General features: G+C 37.4%; 1 protein-coding gene across 1 annotated transcript in view; it reads left to right on the plus strand.

The window, feature by feature from the left end:
- Positions 1-869: 869 nt before the first annotated feature.
- Positions 870-24822, plus strand: part of LOC140236118 (tetraspanin-18-like) — a 28528-nt gene continuing 4575 nt past the window's right edge. Inside the window, exons 1-5 of the mRNA XM_072316090.1 lie at positions 870-1003; positions 19157-19245; positions 20147-20344; positions 22103-22177; positions 23724-23828. Coding sequence (XP_072172191.1) covers positions 19174-19245; positions 20147-20344; positions 22103-22177; positions 23724-23828 — 450 coding nt within the window. The 5' untranslated portion in view covers positions 870-1003; positions 19157-19173. The remainder of the gene's footprint in view (positions 1004-19156; positions 19246-20146; positions 20345-22102; positions 22178-23723; positions 23829-24822) is intronic.

The raw sequence follows: 24822 nt of genomic DNA on the forward strand, positions 1-24822 counted from the left end.
TTATTTTAATGAATTTTTTAAATGGCGCTTATCTCGTTTTCAACTCATTAAACTATTCATATGTGTACTGTTGTGCGTGTGTCTGTGTGAGTGTGTGTGAGTGTATATAATGACATGTCTCTTTTGTGACGTACATTGGGTCATTTTGTCCGGGCTCTTATATCTTATTAAAGATTGTGAATGATACCATCCCGTTGTTGTTTTTTTCTTCTAATTTTAGCTTGAGAGTAAAACGGTGTTGTCATTCTCTATCAATTTTTTTTCTTTCTCTCGTAGGTCATATCTATTTAATCTCTTCTTCATTTTGTATTGCCTTCAACCTTCATCGAGAAACTTCTTGTTGCGAGATAGATGGTGTAATAACTACGAAAGATGGAAAAATGTGACGTCATAAGAATTAGTGCTATTAATGATTAGTAATTAAAGACTGGTCAGTTGCCATATCAACGTGTCTAAAGATCGAATCGCCATTTTAAGTGGATCACCCCTCCTTCCCTTTTTTCATCCGTCTTCTTATTTCCTTTTGTTTTGTTGTCGTTTTTTGTTCCCCTTCCCTCTTTCGCTGTTTGTCTGTATAAGCGTCGTGCCAGTACGTATCGGGGACGGGGGAGGGCACGGCCACTTTGAAAAGAGTGTTTCGCTCTGTTGGTGTGGAGATCGCAAGCAACGCTCAAACATTCCCTTTGCACTTCTATGGCCCCCTCAACGTATTAGGCGAAGACCCCGCGCGAACTTTCTATTACGTCGATGCGAGCGAACGCGTATTGATTTTTCCCCGTCCCGTCACCTATTGTTATATCTGAACGTTTAATTGGGTGACCGACCTCGGTAGAATACGTCCTGTATTATCATTCAAGCACTTCCACAGTAGTGTCACATATACACGTTCTCCCTAGCAGACAAATCGAAAACTCGTCCACAGAGTTGAATAGCCGCATCTCCCCGTAGTTCTGGCCAGCATCCGCCACAGACGGACAACTTTTCTTTCCTCAAGAACATACAGGTATGTCGCTTTTAGAAATATTATTGTCCCTAAACCTTTCTTGCACGGGCTGTGATCTAACGATAAAATTTGAGGGAGCCTTTAATGGCGTGAAATGCTCTTCTCCCATGGCAACCGTGTTGGCTTCGCGGTATAGTTGCACTGTTGGAACAGATACTGTGCATACGCACCATGAAGAACCAACAATAGAGAAACTGATCCGGGTTAGATGACGTTCGTATCAATATAGGCCCAGCAAAATGAGATGATGTATTGCCGATGCCTCTAAAACGGCAAATGTCCGTGCGCGAAAAACAAAATGACGCCATTTCCAGATCGAAGAACAAAAAAAAAAAAAAAAAAAAAAAAAAAAAAAAAAAGATAAATCACAAGAGCAGAATATTGTGTTGCTTTAAGCAAGCAAAAAGATTTTATGGCGCTCTTGAATGTGAACCATGTGAGGCGGCTATAGACTTGCCAGTTCCATACCTTTATACCCATACGACATAATAATGATACCGTTGTCACAGCTGTATACGCTCTGGAGTCGATTCCACGTTCTTGCAATACTGCATTCCAAGAAGTCTACATTATAGCTTGTATTCCTGCAGCATGTATAGTCTTGAAAAATATGAAATATAATATGCCTGCGGTGTCAAACGTGCTTGCCTGTGTTTGTCGTGTATCTAGTTACGACGTTTATGAAGGGTCAAAGGCATATGTCATTGAACGTTTATGATATACACGTGCAGGGCATCAAAGGAATACCTTTGATTTATTTCTTTCTAAATATTGACTCATATTTTCTTTAATATCCAACGTGTGTATGTATATGTCGTTAAGTATATCTATATACATTTACATATACACATTGACATTCATATATCATATATATAAATGTACGTAGATATATCAATATCTCTCTCTCTCTCTCTCTCTCTCTCTCTCTCTCTATATATATATATATATATATATATATATATATATATATATATTGCATGTACTTTAATTTGCAGCACTTATAGAAAAGGAATATAGAAAGGAAATAAATCATAAATATTTCTTGTTATAACAACTTTGAATTATCAAATATCCACTTGTATGAATATACCTTCTCGGTAGAGATGCAAGGTAAAATGAAACTTACATGTAAAAATGATATAAAATAATGTGATATGATGAAAACACCTAGTAGAGTGAATGTACGAATGTGATAATGATCTAAACTTCATTGGAAAAAAAAAGTGTAACTAAATTTTGTAAGGTATACATTTAGATGAAATAAAACAGATGCAAAACTGCAAAAAACAATGATTAATACCATTCAAACTTAATTTCCCTTATTAATAAAGAATGTCGTGATGGCGACTGGTATGCCTCCGCCATTATCTTATTCTCCTAGTTCTCTTAATAGATCTACTGTGCATATTGCATGCTTTCTTAGCTGTTGCTCTTCAAGCGTATGCATGTATTCATCCAAATCGCACAAACGCACTTCTGGGGCGTAAAATGTTATCAATCATGGATCGACATGATTATTGTCGTGCGCGCATGAGCGTCATCAGCCTATTACATTGATTTAAAAAAAAAAAAAAAAAACTATAAAAGGAATAACGGCTGAATAATGGCATATACATGTATAAAACATGATCTCATTTCATGTTCCTTATTGACAACAGGGATGATACACTATAATATACCCAGTATACTGCATGAAGGTAATGACAGCATGAAGGTAATAACGTAGATTGCATTCAGGATTGGCGTCGAATTCGCTCTCCGTGACTACATAGTTCCGATGACGATGAATAATTTACCGATGACGTCCCTCCGTCAACGAATTACCGTCCTATCCGTCTCGGCTGTCAACAAATCGATGTCTCTGTGTGTACACATCACCCCCGAGAAGCCGTAACAGGGTCCGCCTTAGCTTGGTTTGGACGGCAGTAAATTCAATAAGACTAAAAACTCGCAAGTACCAACGAGCCAACGTCAACTAAAGAGACCCGGACATAATATTATTTGAGGGGGCAGAAAATAGCCTGCGATAACATTTTAATTTTTATGCGGAACATGAAAGCAGAATTACCATCTCACTTCATTGTCACTGCTCTCTGCTAAGTCATTTGATTAAATCATTCATTGCTTTGTATTCATTGCTCTTAATATCGTAATGCCTTCCACAAGAGGGATGAGTAGAAAAGAAAGAAAGAGGGCTCCTTACAAGCATGCAGATTTTTTTTTTTCTGTAATTAATCTGAAGATGAGTGAGTTGGTAGTCTGCTGTGGGGGTGAAACAAGGTTAATTTCAAAGAAATACAAAGCACCGTTTCGTGGTTAACTGTTTACAATAAAGTCGCATCGAGTTAGGATGAAACCGCGTTGGGAAGTCCGACTGGGGAGGGGGGGGGGGGGGGAGAGAAACCAAAAAAAAAACGAGCAAAAATGACCCTGTGATCAGGGGCTATTGACTCCAGCCACTGATACTGGATCGCTCATGAGTGAACCGACTTGAAGCCACTGTACCCCGCCGCCATCTTAACACGCACATCGCCCGCGTACTAGTACATTTTCATTTTGTGTACGCCGACGAATTCACATAATCTTGGGGACAGACTCTGATGGAAAATGCCTGCGAATCCCCATAGAGCGTGCGGCGTAAGATGGCGGCGCGACGGCTTCACTTCTGAAGCCTGAATGGGCCAAAGAGATATCCAGACATCTCCTATAGAGATCTCTGGCTCCAGCACTGCTCCTGTAGTGTGGCCTAAACATAAAATTAATCACCACGCAAAACAAAATGAAAACAACGGACTCGCTAATCTCTCCAACCCCTATCACTATGGATGAGGTGGGGTGGATTAAAGAGTGTCGCAAACGTGTTGTCATGCAAATAACTCCATTGTGTGTAAAATGCATCATCTTGCCTGTGCTAATACTACATGCAAAATTTCACTGTAAGCCCAAGGAGAGTACCTCCTTTGAAAGAGAATGGAGGTATGCAATGAGATGGAGCTAACATTGGAGCTGAGATTATGCGTTATCTAGAAGACCGGATGATCTAGAAGAAGACTTTCAATAGTGACAGTGAATTACTAGCGGCCTCGAGTAAATCTAGCTGGTGTAGCAGGTAAGGGGGAGAAAGGGAGAGTAGATTGGCAAAGAGAGAGTAAAAAGAAAAAGAAAAAGAAAAAGAAATGGTAACCAAAAACAGTATTGCCAAAACAATCTCGTGGGCAAATACGCGTTGCAATCATTACGTAACAAAACTATAGGCTGAACTTACGCAACCCTGCCCCCGGGGGATTACAGCGCGAGGATGAAGGAACACAAATCTGTGATTCGTATGCGTGCTACGATACCGTCAATTTGAAAAGGGAATCATTACAAATGTTGTGTCTACTTTGTTAGAAAATGTGGGTTCAATAGATTTGGTAGAAAGTCCCCGTATAAGCATTTTCTCCTCTGCGTGCCGTGTGATGTTGAAAATATACCTTCATGGTGTGTAGAAAACTGCGCGACGATGAGTAGAAGGTATTTGATTTTGCGCATGACTATTGAGCCATGTTCAGACCTACCAAACGCAGCTCAACTAACGTGAAAAGCAGCAAGGAACATGACGAACCGCGACGACCCCTAGGAAAAAAGAAACTGTCGTAGAAGAGCTGAAATCACCTTTATGTTTCCCAACGATAAACCTTCTCAAGTGAAAAAGAAAGCATCCAAGTGTTCTCTTTCCATGGCGATAGAAAGGCAAAATGTAGCATCCATTTACACACAGGCACATGAGACACAATCTAAAGAATGTTATGTAACATAGTTGTGGCTTTAGGATAAGGAAGACGTCGTAGAATATACAATAAGGTAATATACTTTTCATTTAGACAATATGCTCAAACTATATTATACTAGATAACTGGGTTACGTATGACTAGTTATTTTGTGTTTTGAACTTTTTAACTTTCATCAGTTCAGATAACTGGTAACATATTTTTTTTTTTTCTTTTTGGTTGATTCTTTCTAAAATAAATCTGTGCTATGTATTATATCGCTGTCTCTTTAAACCAATATTTGATTATTCATTCTTCTATAATCGAGATGATTTTCGTAGAATTTGGAAATATTCAAAGAGGGGTGGGTTGGCGACCAGTGAAATCAATGATTGTAGTGATGGAGACATTGGTAGAGGAATACTGGTCACAACAAATGTATCAACAGATCCCAAATTTGTGTCAGTTCTCTGGTGTTATTACAAGCTCTGGCCGTGTCCATGTGGTAAGCGGCCAACTCGAAGCAGAAAGTACAGAGAATACGCCGTGTTTGTTTAACTTCAGAGAAAAAAGTTGTGTCTATATACAATGGATGACGCGCCGTAAAACTAACAGCTTTCGAGTTCAAGGGAAAACGGGCCAAGTGAACATGGATTCGGTGTTGGAGTATACGCCTTTGTGCGCAGTCTTTTATGATTCCACAAAGTCCATTGTTAGGCAACTAAGAGTTTGACGTCACGATGTCTTTAAAGTTGCCTTTGTATTACATATTCTTTATTGACATCGATGACTAGAGTATAGACTTGTCACGAGCTGTTACCAAACGTATGATTCATTATTTCTTGTCTCTTAGGCCAGGGAAACGCATTATCAAGGTACAGTGGTCACATGTTGATTTTTGTTTTCTTTTCTTTTCCCCTGGGTGTCGGATTTAAATCAATTCGAATGAACCAATTATAATTGAGAACTCTACCTTTTTATACTTCACAGGTTCATACAAAAATTGAAACATGCCAATTTCCCTTATACTCACACAAACATTGTAGGCTTTTTATATAATCATGCATTTTTTGTTGAATACGATACATTCAAGTATGTTGTCATTAATGAATGTATACATACACACATAAACACATACATGTACATACTGTACATTTACACACCGTAATCATATCACTATACACACATACATATACATAGATGTAGGACCTATAAATACAGGCATAAGGACCTGGAAGTATGTGCCAACATCATCGGGCACATACATCATTTTGTGTTATCTTCCTGTAATTCCGTGTTGACGTAGGCCCTTATAGCGTATCTAGGGAAATGATGTGTTGTTGCTGTTTCTTTCACATACCAGTTTTAGTATGTTATATGTTATGAAAGACAGTTCGTGTTGGCTCCTGCCAAAGGGCCTAAATGTCTTTAAAAAAAAAAGAGATCAATGATGCAATTAACCCCGCTTTGTGCTAGCAGCTAGGCAGAACCTATTAATCAGCTGCAACAGAATTGGAACGGCATATAAATCATATGATTCCCCTTTTCGCATGACAAGGTCAACTACATATTTATATGTCCTCTATGTGGAAAATTAAGTATGCACAAAAGTAGCAGATAGAGAGAGAGAAAGAGAGAAAGAGAAGGGTAGAGATAGAAATATAATCATATATATATATATATATATATATATATATATATATATAATTGTATATTAATACATATGTATGTATATACATATATGTATGATTATATATATATAATTATATATATATATATATATATATATATATATATATATATATATATATATATAAACGTACGCGGTGCAGATAGAGAGAAAGAGAGAGGGAGAAAGGGCAGAAATTTAGTGATACAGATATTCAGCATATGATCACGCGATAGTCTGCATGTAAGTCGTGTGAGATATGAGCAGTGAGATTAGCAAGACATAGTCGACGTAAAAGAGAATTAAAAAAGCGTAACTTGTAAAGAGGGAACATTGTAATGTTTATTGCATGCAAAATGTGTGTGTACAGTATGTCTAGAAATTGAGATAAAATTCATAATAATTATACAGGGCAAGTATATGTATTAACTGAACAGGAGTGAGCTGTTTATTGATTATACCGTGACGGAGAGGTACTGGTCATTTCCTAGTGGTAAACAGCTTATAGTAAAAGATGGCCGACCTAAAGGAGAATAAAAACGATAGGGGGCACTGTGTTCGTTACATATTTCACGCGTATACGCATTATCATAATGGAAATATCGAGTTCATTGCTCACAACCTTGTTTGCGTGACAAAAGGTGAACCAGTGTAGCTTATATTCGTACAAATTACACTAGTTCAAGGCCGAGATCGGGTATTGATAGTTCAAGAAGGAACAATATATTGCATGAAAGGCGTGGTCCAACGCATCCTGACCCGCCATGCCCGTAGGCATGGGTTATTAATCGCACTCTTGCCAATGAATGTACTATGCCCCGACCCTAATTTCACTGCGGTGGTCTTGCCAATGAATATAGACCGAATATGCTATAGTATTCTATTATAGTCTATTGCCTAAAGAATCTGGGCGGGTCGTGTAAAAAGCACGCTGGAATTTCACAAAGTTTAGATAGAATGGGTTAATTTTCTTATATAAAGAAATTGCATTATCGGCATGTATCAAAAAGTAGAATTGTTATAAGCAAAAAATGCGTACCAATAGTACACACATACGTACACACATACACACACACAACACACACACACACACCAAGTTACATAATAAATTATTATGCAGTTTGTGTATTCGGTGACTGTGTTTGCCAGCGTGCGTTATCAAACCTCAGTACGACCTTTCATATCTGGCTAACTTCTACATCTCTACTTATAATTTTATCAGTTTTAGAGTGTCTTTACAGACTTGATTCAAAGGCACTCGCTTTTATACGGAACTCTTCTAACAATGCAGTGTGCAGACCCTATTTAATATTGCAGTCTTTCCGCCGGAAAGCAGGCAGGTGTATCAGTGATTGCCGACCATGCATTACGAGTGAAGCGACGCCAAAACCGAACACCATCCATTACCTAATTGGAACGGTTTCTCTTTTATCAAGTTTAAGGTATCAGTACATTATTACCTAAAACGAGCACACATTGCAGACAACCACGCTCACGTTCAAACTGTTTGACACGACGCGACGCGCACGTAGGCCTACGTCGTCGGTTTATACCGTGTTCGCCGCGCAACGAGAATTTACTTTAGGGTCTGGGCGGCTTCTGTTTGTGTTTGTGTGTAGAATGTGTGTAAGTGTGTGAGCGTGTCACTGATATTTTCAGACATTGACGCAACTTTCAATGGGGAAATTCTTCATCCGGGTCATCCTGACGTCATTGACTCGACGTGCCATGAATCTCCGCGTACCACTGACATCGATTGATCATTTCTTTCTGTTCAATTCTTCTATTATTTTTTTTTTTCTTCTTGCGAAGATTCAGTGTCGAATATAATGGTCTCGTAAAAATACGACGAGTTATACTGCCATGATTTCGCATGACGCATACAGGAATTAAGTTTCAAAGAGCATTATGATCACATTACTGTACCAGTAAGTCTTAATGCAATCATTTCTTTATCAGAAATCTAAGGGCGCCTCCGGCATTCAAAGAAATACGATAAAAGCACTCCCATGTCCCATGGCTACGGGAAACACATGGATATTTGTACATCATTCTGATTCATCAAATATTGAGAATGGCACAAAACCATGTTGAAAATGAAAGCTTGCAGAAGACGGGTATCACAAAGAAGAAGAAAAAAAAAACCCCACAAAACAAGCATTATGTCTAACGTGCATGAAGATTCCAACAATCAAAATTCGTGATGTATTTGGTATACCTGTAAAGTCTGGATTTGTGACGCATTACATTTTGGGAATTACTTCCTCATCAAAAACAAACAAACAAACAAACAAACATACAAAAAACAAACAAACGGATAGCTAATTATATAAATAAAAATTAAATAAGTTAATTGTGATGTCAACAAAAACACATAATCATCAATTTATGAGACTTACAGGCTTTCTGCACTGAAACAAGGAATGACTAAAGAACATTCCATCGTTGAATATGCTAGGTATTTTAATTACCGAAACAACATGCATTCATCAATATGCTCGTATGAAAGATTATACGATCTAATGAAGGAGAAAAAGCATGTCAAAATTAATATGACTCCATCAAAACTTTACCATGGAATGTTCTATACCGTGAGTTTTAACAGTTGGTGATGCGTCTATCTCTGAAAAACATCCGGGTCAGCGATCGCCCACGTTGTCATCATGAACCAGAATATCGCACTTTTATAGCAGTCGAAAGAATTTTAATGATTTAGGCAATAAAGCTTTGCTGCTATTATACGGATAAACAAAACGTTAAGAATTCAGTGGTAATTCGTGGACTCGGATGTTTTAATAGAAACATTCGTACTGACGTACAACATTTACATACTTTACATAACTATTGTTAGATGACACATTTCAAAATACCAATCTATGGTTGTCATAAAGCCATTGACATAATGTTCATGTTCATATGCTAGAGTCTATAAGATAAAGATCCTTAGAAATAAAGTTTTAGATAGCGTTTCTGCGTTCTGTGAGCAACGTGTCGACAGTGTAGCTTCCGGTAGCCTTCCATAATTATGTTTGTAGCACAGCGCCATACCATAATTATACTGTAATAGGTATTACAACCTGTTTCTTCATTTCCATTATTTATTGCGCAGAATTTATTGATAACTGGGTCATCGTTACGGGGGAAATGGGAAACTGGGATAATGCGTGACATTCCGATCTAAAATGTTTGAAATAAATTTTATGTTTGCTTATCACGGAATTCTTGAAATTCCTCTGGAGGTTTGTTCACTTCCGTCTATGTATTTAACAACAAATCCAAATATAGAGGCTGCTAAAAAGCAACAACCAAAGCAGTCAACCCAGAGCGGAAAGACAATCCCTCAATCTACCTTTTACTGCATAAGTATATGCACCCATTATTTTGTTGACGCAGTTATTATAAACTGCTGGACACATCAAATTCAGACAAAAATGCACGATATAACAATGTTTTCATAAAGTAAACAATGAGAAGACGATATCATTTTAAATGGTAAATGCGTCATCTCTCTAGGCTTTTGGCTTTATGCTTTCTATCAGTTGCTAACAACCACAATAAGGCCTTGGTCTTTGTCTGGCCCTGACTGAAAGGCAGAAACAAAGGGGGAAAAAACACCTTTTTCAATTGGAAGGCTCCGTACACATGGTATATAAAACCTTTGTGTCACACTCAAGAGTAGAGCCCTGTTTGGTTGGAAATTATGAATAAATCGAAAAACCAGTCGAAAAACCCGCGGTTGACCCAACGCCCGTGGTGTATAATGATTATTCTTAGCCCGTGATACTGAACATCTCCTGCACCCTGTCCTCCACTACCACTGTATACATTAATCAGATAATTTAATATATTTTCCCTTTGTAACAATTTATTATGATAATTATTTACACTATACACTATTTCAAATGAGACCTGGTGATGGGAAAACGAAGTGAAAATACAACGTCAAAATATTCAGGGTTATATGCGATGCAAATATTATTTTCGCTTCGATGAAATCCACTTATACAAATACAGAATGTTTATTAGTAATCTCGTAGGGGATCTGTAACGCTTTCTCAGGTTAGCCATAATCTAAAAATATGTCGGGTCAAACACATATCATGGTTAGAGATGAAAGCGTTCTATATCATTTCCCAATTAGCTCTGTAGCCATCTGATTTCATGAAAGGCGTTGTTTTAAGTATCTTTTTTTTTTTCAGATTGGAAAAAGTAGGGTGTAGAGAAAACAATGATAATAAAATTAGAAAACAAAAATGGATTTTAGTGTCATACATGCTAGAATGATGGATCTCTGTTATTGTGTGTACTCGAGGCTATTGCGTGCGTCAGCGTGTGCGTGTGTTTGTGTGTGCTTGTGTCTGTGTGACTATGTGCTCATGATGTTTCATTTATTTTAATAATTTCGAGAACTTTTACTGCCTTTAAAATCTAACATATTTGTCGCCTCTCCCCTTCCGAACCATGGTGGACTTAAAATAAAATCCCATTCCCAAACGGCTTATAAACGTGATGATATTCGCACAGAGATACTGTATCTTATATAAGATTCTTTGTCTCACTTAGTCCCAATTATTGAATGCAGGGATTTTTCTTTTCTTTGCCCATTTTGTGCGTCAGTCTCGGTAAGCAAAAAATTGATATTATCTTTTTATATTAATGATTATACCAATCGGTGAACCCCCCCAAAAACAAACAAACAAACAAACAAACAAACAAACAAACAAACAAACAAACAAACAAACAAACAAACCCAACAACTAATGACGCATGGGTAGACTTTTGAGTGCGCTTGTGTTTAGGTGTTATTGTTTCATTTTTCTTTAGTGTGAATGACTTTTACAATTTCTCACTTATAAATTATTGTAAATGTCTTATTTTTTTATAGTTTATATTCATTATCATTTTCATTTGGGCTAAGGCTCATTATGTGGCTTTTAGAATAAATTTGAACTTATGTTACCGTTTTAGTTTGGGCTGTACTTCGTGTGTGTGTGTGTGTGTGTGTGTGCGTTTCTTTGTAGATGGTAAAGGAAGAATACACATCCCTGTATCTCCACACCATGCTGAAAAAAAAAGTACTTGTCAGGCATGCAAATCCGCTAGGAACACCACAAAGGTACAGTTTACTCCTTGCTTACACCATGGAGCTACAAACGAAGCTCCATGCTTACACACAATCAGGGCCTGAACATGAATTACAATTGAATGGACGGGGTGGGGTGGAGTGGGGGAGAGAACACAAAGAAAAACAAATTGTTAGAATTCTTTTGAGTCTTTCGAAGGTACGATTACACAGTATTTATTCGTTGTTTGTTTGCTTGTTTGTTTTCGATGTTGTGCACGCGTCTTCTCAATCCTTGATAGTACATACTGCCATAAATGATCGCAACGATTTCATCTTGATATTGCCATTTATTGTATATTACCCCCGATAGATGGTGAGAATTATTTAAATAGGATACCGTCCTCTACATCTTATTCAAAGTGTCAGTTTTGGGCCAGATAGGCATGATATTACTCCGTTTTCTCCCCGGTTTGTAAAGAGAGAAATGAAAACAAAATTCTTGCGTACAGTCGACCGTCAAAGACATGGTAATGGTGTTCATTCGATGTCTCTCAGGCCCGAATTCACGAAGGTGGTACAAACGAAACCATGGTCTAAACCATGGACAAAAACCATGGAGCGCCAAGTGTCAAACGGAATATTTCGTCACTAAATTGGTCATTTCGTCGGCAAAATGACTGTTTCGTTAACGAAATGTTAACTAAATGTTCATTTAGTTACAAAATGTTGTCATTTCTTTACAAAATAATCATTTCATCGACGAAATGACTGATTTCGTAGCGAAATATCCCATGCGACACTTGGCATTCCATGGTTTTTGTCCATGGTTTAAACCATGGTTTCATTTGTACCACCTTCGTGAATTCGGGCCTCAGAGTCTATGAACTGCTTGAGAATAGAACAGTTCCAAGACAGAAACGAAGTGGTTATATCCGTGATATTTAAAGGAGACCTCCAGATGATTTTCAGACTTTTACATATGAACAACTATAAATTGGTTATACCAGGTACAGAGTTTCAGAATTTACAGTGATTGGGATGAGGAAAAAGAATGTTTTCAAAATGTATAACAAATCACTATGAACAAGGATGATGACATGACAGCCTCACTAAAGGAATGCACAAGTTGGGGCTCAAGGAAGCAGAACAAAAGAAGAAGGCATGCATACATTATCCACAGGTGAACTTGCAAACTGGCAGTATTGTAATGGGAACTACACTGCTACATTTTTGAAATATGTGAGGCTCTATGTCATCATCACTGTTCAGTGTAATTTGTTTAAGGTTTTTCAAAGTATTTTTTCTCTGCTCAAGGACCACAGTAAATTCCACAAATCTACACATGGAGCTGTTGATTTATGTACTGCATGATGTGAAATTATGAAAATCGTCTGGAATGCCCCTTTAATCTTAGGCATTATTGTCAAGAGTTAGGAATGATGTGTCTGCATTTTATCTTATTCTGTCTTCCCACAACCAATTTTGCCGGAGGGGAAAGGAGGGGGGGGGGGGGTGTCGATATTTTTGATCTCATGACTGGGGAAGAACTGTGCCAGCCTCATGATACGAATTGCCATCTCATTAGCTTATATTGTTTTTATCTGCCAAGAAGGTTTTCCAAAAATTCTGTGGAGTTTCCCCAATATCAATTCATATAGGAACGTCACACACTGTAGAATCGTGAATAAAATGATAAGAAATGTACACGCCCTAGTTCATGTTGTCATCGACTAAAACGGGGCAAGTGGAAATTGCGTACACATTAGAAAAAAAAAAGAGCAAGAAATAGAGAGAGGGGGATTTTAGTGAGGCTGCAGGTAAGGTCATCTTTTCTAAAGCTCGTCATACTACCTGTTGGAGGGAACACGGCTTTGCTGGCGTATCCAAGTGGTTGCAATGAAAATAGTTCGTCGACTTAACGCCATACACTACTAACAATAGACGAATGGTATTTGCGTGGGAAGTACACGCAAAAAGACGGATTACTCATGCGAGGAGAGGGACTCTGTAGTCTGCATGGCGTTTTAGAAGTATCGTAATTTGAAGCTTGTCTTTGTCCGCCATTCATCTCCTGTTCATTGATGAAACCTACAATGGTGTGTTGAAGACAGGTTGACTGGGAGCCAGGGGGGTTTATACGCCACGTATGGCACACATGTATGGGGGCAACGCCCATGTCTGGTGAAGTGGCTTCTCGTCTTTGCTTCTGTTGTGTGTGTGTGTGTGTGTGTTTTTTTTTTTTTATAATGGCTTTCGTTGAAATGGTGTACCATCCTTTTAAACATGTCTATGTTTTTCTTCTATTTTTCGTGGTACCATTGCTGCCATCAGGAACTCTTCATGTTCTTTCCTTCTTATTTTTTCTTTTTTTCTTCCTCTTGTTCTTCTTATTTGTCTTCTTCTTCAATTTTTACCCAGTTATTCTATTTCTCCTGCAGTCACAACTATAGACTGCCTTTTTTTAATCCTTTTTATTTTTCTTTCGGCATTCAGAGACAATATTGTAATACTTGTTTTAAATAGTAAAGATGTTTTGTCTATTTATTTATATGTTTCATTAGTACCCATGATATCGAAATTAGGCGTATTGGATTGTAGCAATTCACTTTAGAGCTGGCTGGCTATCAAAGCATCTATTTCCACTGTAAAGTCAGAAAGCATTTAATAACGCATTACGTCAAGAGATGACCATAAGATAGGATTTAAAAGAAATGAATTCTGGTGATAAGATAAGATTCAAGCATAATTATTCTTCTTCTTTTTCTTTTTGATAATAATAATAATGGAGTCTTGTAATGCGCCATGTCTGCCACACAGTGGCACTCCTGGCGCAGAAAGGTAAGACCTCCTCCCACATTGCTTCATTCAGGAAAAGATCCCATTTGAAAAAAAAAAAACAAAAACACGGTTACTGAAATAAAAAGGTCTTGAGTTCCCTCTTGAACAGAGGGAAAGAGGTCTCCATTCTCACTTTCAACGGCAATGAGTTCCAGAGAGAAGAGTCAGACTGTGTGAAAGCTCTGTTCCCCATGAATGATGAGTACGGGGAACTCGAAGGGTGTGAGCAGTGGATGAACGAAGAAATCTATAGTTGGTTTGTACTTATGGAATAGTTCCTGAAGGTAACTGGGTGCTGTGCCATGTAAAGAACGGAAAACCAGGATCAAGATCTTGTAGACAATTCGCTTGTCAACTGGAAGCCAGTGTAATTTATGAAGGACGTGAGAGATGTGTGAAGTTTTCTTCGTTAGAGTTACTAGTCTAGCAACAGAGTTCTGGAGCAGCTGGAGGCGATGTATTTGGTAGCCTGGTAGGTTTATCAGGATCCCATTTGCAAAGTCAAGACGAGAAGATATAAGGGAGTGAACCAAACATTCAGTTGTCTTAGGAGAGAGATACTTACGAATGTGCGATAAATTTCGCATCTGAAATCTCACTCCTCTGCAAACAGTGGAAATGTGGTCATTGAAAGTCATACCTGAATCAATGACAACACCCAGGTTTCGGCATTTTTTTCTTAGGGTGGATATCCAAGTCTCCTATTCGGATGGTAAGCAAAGAAGACACCTTCTTCAGGTTAGATTTGGAACCATGAAGAATGAATTCTGATTTACTGTCATTCAGTTTCAGATTATTCTGGGACATCCATTCCTTGACATCTGTTACACATTTTTCCAAGCAATGGATTGAAGAGGAGAGGTTTTAATCCGTTGGGTTAAATGATTCTTATATACAACTGAAAGTCATCGGCGTATGAGTGAAAATTGATGCCATGAGAACGGATGATATTGCCAAGAGGCTGTGTGTAAACAACAAACAGAAGTGGTCCACCTACAGACCCCTGTGGAACTCCATGTGAGAGAAGAGTTTGAGGAGAACAGACGCCATTTACAGAGACACGCTACAATGTCTACCATGAAGGTACGAGCTGAACCACTGAAGTGCTTGTGATGTGACTCCAAGGGATTCTAACCTCTTGATCAAGATTGAATGATGAACAGTGTCAAAGGCACCTGACACATCGAGTAGATCAAGTGCAGTTTTCTTCTTTTTCTTCTTCTTCATCTTCTTCATCTTCTTTGAATTTTTAATCAACACTGCAAAATATTTTTGGACACAATTCAATATAGGAGGTAAGTGTCATAACGACACCAGCGTGCCAACAACCACGGACCCACCTGCCATATCATAAAGAGTTGTGTGCTGTAAGACATTCATAATTAATTATGCAAGCATGACCGTTGATCAGACTCATAAAAAGATCAAATTATATATGCACATATTTCTTGTTAGTTCAAAGGGAGATGAAGAGAGAATAAAACTAGTGATTGGAATAGTACAGTCTAGCATCCGGTTTGATTTCGTCAGTCATTGAAACCGTTGGGGGTAAAGTCAATCGAAAAAAAAGAAAGAAAGAAGGGAGAGAAAACAACCCGCTTTAAACAGATCCTGTTCAAAAAGAGTTTAACCTGCTACGCTCTAGTCGTTCAAAATGGGATCGACCAAAAAACCAAAAGAGTTTAACCAGCTACGCTCTAGTCGTTCAAAATGGGGAAAAAAAGTGAAGCCGTATATAACCACACATTTTTTTCGTGTGCCCACGCAACACACTGGTGTACGTTTAGATTTGACCCTTTCGTTACCTATCTATACGACGCCACCGTACTCCGAAGCTATACTGTAGTAGTTATACGCTGTGCTTTGGGATATAGTTGCATTTTGTGCTTTGCGTTGGCACGGCGTCCAGTCAAAACGTCGTATAGTTTGCTACGCCCGTGGTGTCCCTGCCGATCACTGTTGACTTTTCTACCTGGATGGTCGTGGGATTATATTATTCTGTGTCGTCTTTGTATCAAAGCACCTGGGAATTTCTGACACTATTTTTAGCAGGCATCCTCCATCATAGGAAAGGCTTCGGTTCTGATTTTGTGAGACATTTTTGATAGGTAAGTAGGGGCTTACGGAAGTTTGTCGTACATTATACAATTATTTAGATATTAGACAGGTGGCAGTGATACTATTGGTGAACGTCAATGAGATCACGGTGTTGATATCTGTGTCAAGGTATGTATATAGTAAGACAGGGAGAAAGTGATATATTTTTGAAGCAGTTTTGCTCACGTGAAAGCAAGTACTATCACGCTCAATCTCTCAAAAATTCTGACACAGTCTCATTCGTAAAAGGGTCCGATCATAAAGTACACAGGACAGAATTACAACAAAAACAAAAGCAAATGAACTAAAATATTAAACGACGTGTTGCCAGTATCTACCAGATCAATAATTTTCACAGATCACAATAATAACCCGGAGAGAAACTGCGACGTGGTATTTGAAGGCCATAATTTGTCCATATTATTGTGTTATTGTTAGAGCTTATTACGAGTATTATGCCCCACGTACAGTGTATTGTGGGCTTACATGGTTGCGTGCTAGCTATAATCTCAATTCTGTTCGTCATTAAACGACAAGTTCACCTTCATAAACATAAGGATTGAGAGAATGCAGCAATATTAGTAGAACACATCAATGAAACTTTGAGGAAAATTGGACAATCGATGCAAAAATTATGAATTTTTACAATTTTTGTGCTGGAACCGCTGGATGAGGAGACTACTAAGGCTTGTGATGTCATATGATTACAACAGTATAAAGAAAATGTAAAGAAAATTCAACATATTTTCACTTTTTTCGCATAATAAAAAAGCACTTGACTTGCCTCTTTCTGAAGGCAGTGTGAATAATATTACCCATAACATATGTCAGTAACGAGTCAAGGGAATGTGTACTTTTTTCAAAAGATGAAATTTTGTGAAATTCTTTTTATGTTTTCCTTATATTGTTGTACGCATGTGACATCATACACTGCAGTAATCTTCTCATCGAGCGGTGACTGCACAAAAACTTCAAAAATTCATAACTTTTGAACGGATTGTCCGATTTTCCTCAAACTTTCAATGATGTGTTCTACTAATATTGCTACATTCTCTCAGTCCTATATGTTAATGAAGGTGAACTTGTCCTTTAAGATAACACCATTACTAACTCTCTCTCTCTCTCTATCTCTCTCTCTCTCTCTCTCTCTCTAGCGTACGTGTGATTGTGTATGTGTGTCGAAAGCTGGAAAAGCACAATGCTCAGAATAATAATACAAGGACAGAAAAATATAAAAACCCATTTGTTTGGGGGCGATATGAATGAAATGCATTTCTATTGCTTCTTAGTCCCAGCATGCATGTCAAAAAAGGGCAAGACAAGGTCACGCACACACACACACACACACACGCACACACACACACACACACACACACACACAGGCACATGTACATGATCCATTGAAAGGAGGGAGGTGCAATGGAAAAGAACGTTTCACCTTAAACCTTTACGTTTTGTCAATTATACGTGTTACGCTTACCATATATGTTTTCCCATCGTATCACGGCGCTATCCCATATAGTAGACCCACGTAGATAGCAAGAAAAAGACCCCGTGTGTGTGTGTGTGTGTGTGTGTGTGTGTGTGTGTGTGTGTGTGTGTGTACCACCACCACCAAAAAATAAAGAAGAAGAAAAAAAAAACACCCCTTTTCAGCAGACTTTTTGCGTCGCTTTTCATCATAACTAATAGCTGAGTATTCAGTCTGGAATCGCAAATTTGCTGAGTTTTCTAACACCATACTGATTATTGAAACAGCTTTACATATGTAAACTGTTAAAATCGACAAATAATAAAACAATGCATAGTATAGAAGTTCAATAGCTTGTAAAAAGATCGGATTCTTCGTCCCTGCTCACTCAGCCGTGAAATCGTTTCCAATTTGTGTTTCCGGAAGAGGGCGTGGTCGCGGAAGAAGGAAATCAATGTGGAAGAGTGGTGGGTTGGATAATCAAGAGTCACGTGTTTAAAGAAGGCGATTTTAAGGAAGACCGAACGCCAACTAATTCCCAGGGAAACGTTGTTTTCTTGTTTTTTTTTTATTATTTTTGTTTCGTTTTGTTTTCCGCTGAATGTGATTGGAATTAACAATTCTCATGACATCAAAATAGGATTGGTATTGCTTGAGTGATCAACGACTCAAACGCATCGTGATACCTACGAATTCAAATGAGAACTAAAAAAGAAAAAAACCAAAACAAACAAACAAGCAAAACAGGCAAAACACACCAAAGCTTGACTTATCGTATTTAACTGTAGGGAGTTATAGGTTATATCATTGCACAGGATTGACGTCTACAAGAACGGTTTTATAACTTTTCGCAACCCTTTCTCTGATAATTATGTAAAGTTTAATACAAGTACACTACACGTTGTATTACCTCTAATGTTTGTGTTTTAGGGTCATGTATGATGAGAATTAAGATGCTGACAGTCTGCGAATTGTTGCTGTTGTTACTATTGCTTACATTCGTGCTAAATGCAATATTGTCATTTAATCAATACTTTTACAACAGATTTGCACTAAGGAAGAGAATACGCTACACCAACTTTTTGATATCACTTTGCCAAAGCGGCAAAAAAAAAAAAAAAAGAAAAAAAAATAATAATAATAAGAGTTACGTTTCTGCCTCTCATCATCTTCATTATGTTCTCATCATTCTACCATGACTTTCTTTACATCCTCTCATCATGCTTGACACCCGTTGCGACGGTTTCTTTTATCCTTCTTACAGACTGACATCAAGTCACCATGGGAGCCGACCTCGGAGGATGTGCTAAATGCTCCAGATATCTCCTCATCGTCTTCAACATCCTATTTTTCGTGAGTTTCCCCAAAACACCACTCCTTAGATGGACAGAACACATTTCTGTGTTTGGAACATTTCACTATCTTTTTAGGATTGAGGAAAATAATTTACTTTGATATGAGCCCCTTTATTCATGTTATTTTGGGCATATAATCTTGTTTCCTTTGGTTATAAAGATTCCAAAAGCCTCTTGCTATCTACTTTATCACCAACGGTTATATTATCAACACATATCTTGGAAGAATAAAGTTAATGTCTCTAATGTGTCAAAAATGGGTGAATTTCGTACAATATGTACATTGTATTAAGAGAATTATAAGATTAAGAGAACTACTCCAGTGATACCAATGAAAAAATCATGAATGTAGATTAAGTTTTACCGCAAATATGTCTTTCGAAATTGTAGCAACCTTTAAGTGCGCAATGAATTTAATATGAATTTGTTCCTTTTTAAAAATGATGAATCTGTTGCCAACTTCTCATGAGGCGAGGTTGTCACTACCCAAGACTAGACTCGACATTAAGACGCATAAAATTTGTATCATATTAGATTACTAGTACTGACATTAACGAAACAGTCTTTTTGTCTTCTGTTTTTTGATTGTTGACAAATCTAATTCTACGTTATTTTTCTGTTTTTTTTTCCTGTTTATTGATGGTTTCAACTCGGCGTTATTGATGCTTTTGCTTGTTAATGATTTCTTCTCTGCGTTATCGAGGTCTTTGATGTATATGATTTTACCTCTGTGTTATTGATGCTTTTATTTGTTGAAGACTTTAAAACTGTGCTATTATCATTAACATTATTTTTTTGGTCTATTAATGATTTCAACTCGGCTGTATCAATGTTTTCGTGCGTTGATGATTTTTAACTCTCGATGTTATCGATTCTGTATCTCCTCGCTGGATAACCAGCTGGTAGGAGTGGCCCTCCTAGCCGTGGGAATATGGGTGCAGGTCCAACCCTACCAGGTGGACATCCTGGAGATCCTCGATAACCCCCTCATCAAGAATAGCGCCCACGTGCTCATCGCCATCGGTTCCTTCATCATGGCCATGTCCGGCATCGGGTTCGGAGGGGCATGCTCCAACAGCAAGTGCATGTTGGTCTTGGTACGTATGCAGCCTGATCTCACGTGACCTAACCATAACTTTGTCAGGTGGTCTCTCATGTGACATAATGATAACTGTCAGGTGGTTTTTGTCGCTTTCTGTATAAGTTCTGTTATTAGTGCGCACTAGACTTCACGCGTGTATATTAAAGGCATTGTTTGCCATTTGCAAATAAAAAAACAGTTTTGATGCTTCAAAATAGTTCTAATATGTGACTCAAGAGAGAGAAACAATCAATATAGAAAGCTTAGTCAGTGTAATCGATGTTAGATATGTTAATGTGAACAAAAAATATGAGAAATTGTTTCTATAACAAATCGTCTCTACAGTTATGGTTTATTGAGAAAAAATAGTGATATCTCCTTGTAGTTTTAGGGTTCATTGCAAAATGTTTATATTATGGTAGGATGTTTTGTGATACAACTAACCTATGAATAAAAAACAAGTGAACACTCAAACATTTATTTTTTAAATCACTGCTCTCAATGGTAAACATTACCTTTAATAAGATGGACCAGCTTATGAATCCCAGAAGTTTGTTGTACCAAAGATAATTAGAATTATCTGGGAAACTCCTGATCGAATATCAAATATCAGGTTTCGAAAAAGAGAAAAAAAGAACACAGTGTCCACAGTATGAGACACACAGTGTGAACGCATTGTGGACACAGTGTGAAATCTCTGCACACTGTGAAATTCGTGTGAACACGTTGTGAATCATCAATTCACAGTGAGTCACAAAACATTACCATGTGAACACTCTGTGAAAACCAAACCACAGTGTGAAATCATCGACACGATGTAAATTCGAACATTTTCACACATTCGACTATGTGACCACACAGTGACCACACTGTGAACACACTGGAACACTGTGTTCTTTCCAGCAGGGCACTATGCAAAATACATCTCATTTAGAGGCTGGGAGAGCTTTATTCTAGATTTGAATAAAACATAATATAAATTGTATAAAGCTAAAACGTACTTCGCAGGACTCAAAATTCACCTTCCACCATCATTGGAATCTGCTTGCAATTTATCGTAAAATTCCACCAAGAAACTTTTCGCCGGGATGTTATATACCTTTCGCTTTCTCTCCCTCTATATGATTTACAAAGCCATGCTTGTTGATATAATAAAATGTCTTTGATTTATGATATACTTTGCAATATTTCTATGCTGCTATTAAGAAGCGTAAAATTGTGAATGGTTAATACCCTCTGCTTGTGGTGATGATAATGGCATTGATTTAATATGATTGTTATGTTTAATATCAAATTCGATGTGAAGAGCTTTACGGGGATAATGCATCTTTAGATTATCGGAGCATTGATTTCATCATTATCATCATTATTGTTATCATTGCAGTATATCGAATTTGGATTATGAATTGTATCATGGCTTTTAAAATCTCTCATGGAATAGACTGAAAGATAATTACAGGATTTTTGTTTTTGTTTGTTTGTTTGCTTTTTAATGGGATCGAGAATAACAGAACTTGTGATTGATCACAAATTGCTGATAAGTCCCCTCAAGGGGCAGTGGCGGATCCAGGGGGAGCACACCGGTCACGCCCCACTATTTTTTGTAAAAAGAAAAGAAAAAAAAAATGAAGGATGGTGCGTGCGTCCCCCTTTAATTTTGTAAAGGCGGATTCCTGGATCCGCCCCTCAGTGCATGGCACAAAGTTCTCTCGAGTATGATTCCTTCCCACTTCTGCAAGTCTCATTTTTTTGGTCTCTTTCTCTTTCTTCACAGCACTTCATCGTCGTTTTCATTGTATTCGTCGCACAGCTGGTCGCCTGCGCCCTTGTGCTCGCCTACAAGAGCGACGTGAGTATCGAACCTGCTTGGCCTACTCCCCTATCTGCCTCCCCCAATTCTAGCTTGCCTTGTGTTCTAGTTCCATCCCTGACTTCAGGGAGCTGAGACGAAACCTTATAGATGATCCCGTCCTCTTTTGCATCAATCCCTGAAAATAGATATAGATAGATAGATAGAAAGATATATAGGTAGATAGAAAGATAGATAGATAGATAGATAAATAGATAGGTAGGTAGAAAGATAGATAGATGGATAGATTGATAGGGAGATAGATAGACAGAGAGATAGATAGACAGATAGATAGATAGAGAGACAGATAGATAGACAGACAGGCAGATAGATAAATAGATAAATGAAGACATCGGGATAGATAAATAAATAAATACATTAATACATACATGCATACATACATACGTAAAGGAATAAATAAGCAAATAAATTACTAACTAACTAGCTAACTAAATGAATGAACGAATAAATAAATAAATGAATGAATGAATAAATAAATAAATAGTAATTAAAACCTCCATCAGCAAGACCATCACATTGTGACCTTTCTCCACCAAAGTAACAGAATTTGCCTATCCCTGAATACAAGTACAACACAATACGGTGCAAATATATAAAAACAAAGTTTCCTGCTTATATTACTCAAGATAGAAAAAGAGCCTCCATAAAATTTTCTCTAAAAGAATACAATAATATCCTTGAGATCCTTGAGTACTAAGTATTGAGGACTTTCGATTGTGTCGTAGAAAGTTACTAGTCAACGTATCGGAAAAATGAGGTGTTGACGTTCAGTAAAAATGTTCCCTTTGACTGAGTGATAGAGGCCTTTTCGAATTTGAAATAAGTCCATCATTAGATAGAGCAAAATTAGACTATTCCGGTGATACCTCATCTATTACATAACAAGGATTATTCCTGTAGTTGTGATTAAGAATTCCCTATATTTTCTCATTTTTACATTCGTTTATAAGCAGCTTTGAACACAAAGATCTGAAATTAAGAAGAATGGAGTTAAATCCTTTTGCGACCAAACTCTTCATTTTGTGAATAGAAAAACAGAAGTTAAATAGGAAGTGCACCGATATCTAGTCAGTGTGTGACATCTATTAGATTATGCAAGTCCAGGGAAATTTTGCCACTGATGATTATCACCTTTTGATCATTGAATATAGCAGTCTCCTCTTATTCTGACTTATTCTGGCGAAAATTAGATTGGACTGGTAAAGCCATTTAATTCACAAAAGGGGGGGGGGGGGAGGGGTGAGACAGAAATTAACACCGATTACTGATTGTGAGAGAAACATGGTCTTGGATGAGTGCTACCAATTTAAAAAGAAGCATTCGTTTACGAATAAAGGGGCTCTTGCAAATCTTGGAACCAAATTAATGTGATAAATACACAAAAAAGGGTTCAAAATTTTTTACCTTATATATGACACTCTGACAATTTAAAGTAGATAATATTATAAAACAGATAATGCACCAAAACACAGAAATCGGGTTTGTAGAACCTTGACGGGTTAATGTCTCCCTATCTCATCTGCAGGTTGACAGTTTCCTCACCGATACTTTGATCACCACCATGGACGATTACAATGGAGAGAACGCAACCGACTCCACCAGCACTGGCTGGAACGCTGTCCAGATCCTGGTAAGAGACTCACTTCTTGTTACATTATCAAAGAACAATTCCAGTAAAATTATATGTTAGTCTGAGAAGAAAGAGTAAGATCTTAAAATTACATCAGTAAAAATCTTATCAAAATCGGATAAAAATTTAAAGAAGTTAGGAAATGTGAAATATAGCTATATTTCTGCCGTTAGTTCTAGCACAGTTGATATGATATTCAAATGAGTGAGCTGATGACGTCACACCAACATTTTCCATTGCTCATGTAAAAAAAAGGGTGAAAAATTAAATGTTTGTGTTATTGAAGTTTAAAATGTGATTTTATTCGGATTTAAATAATTTCAGAATAATGATCAATTAGATATATTTTGAGGACGCGGCGTAATTGCGTTCGATGAAACAAAAACGTCAAAATCTTATATACACAGTATTATGGCAATCTTGTAAGAGGATGACATCACCACGTCACTATCTGCATAGTCAAAAAGATTGTTTAAGAGCTGCTGCCTAAAAATTAGTGGAATATCAAAATGTCATAACTTCCTTATTTTATCCGTTTTTAATCAAATTTTCATTGCTCTGCCAAAACAAAAAAAAAAAATTATTATGCTTGGTTGGCAATGGTCAATCCTTAAAGGACAAGTTTATATAAGATAATGAGAAACCTCTCATGAACTATGAAAGAGCATGTTATTCTATGAGGAATTCAACGTTTATTTGATGAAAATTGGTTTTGAAATGGCTAAGATATCGAAAAAGAGTGATTCTAATAAAGTGTGGGACCCACACTTTATTACGATCGCTTTGTTTTACTTTGTTTTTGGATGTTTCAGTCACTCCAAACCTGATTTTCATCAAATAAACCTTGAATTGCTCTTAAAATGGTATGCTCTGTACTATATCATAAGTGCTTTCTTGGTATCTCGCAAAAAGTTAAAAGCTCAATTCTCATCTCCACCAATACTGTACCATCCCTTTAATATTATATGGACTATTTGTAGCTACCTGTCAAATT

Source organism: Diadema setosum, chromosome 12, assembly GCF_964275005.1.
Source record: "Diadema setosum chromosome 12, eeDiaSeto1, whole genome shotgun sequence".
NCBI lineage: Eukaryota > Metazoa > Echinodermata > Echinoidea > Diadematoida > Diadematidae > Diadema > Diadema setosum.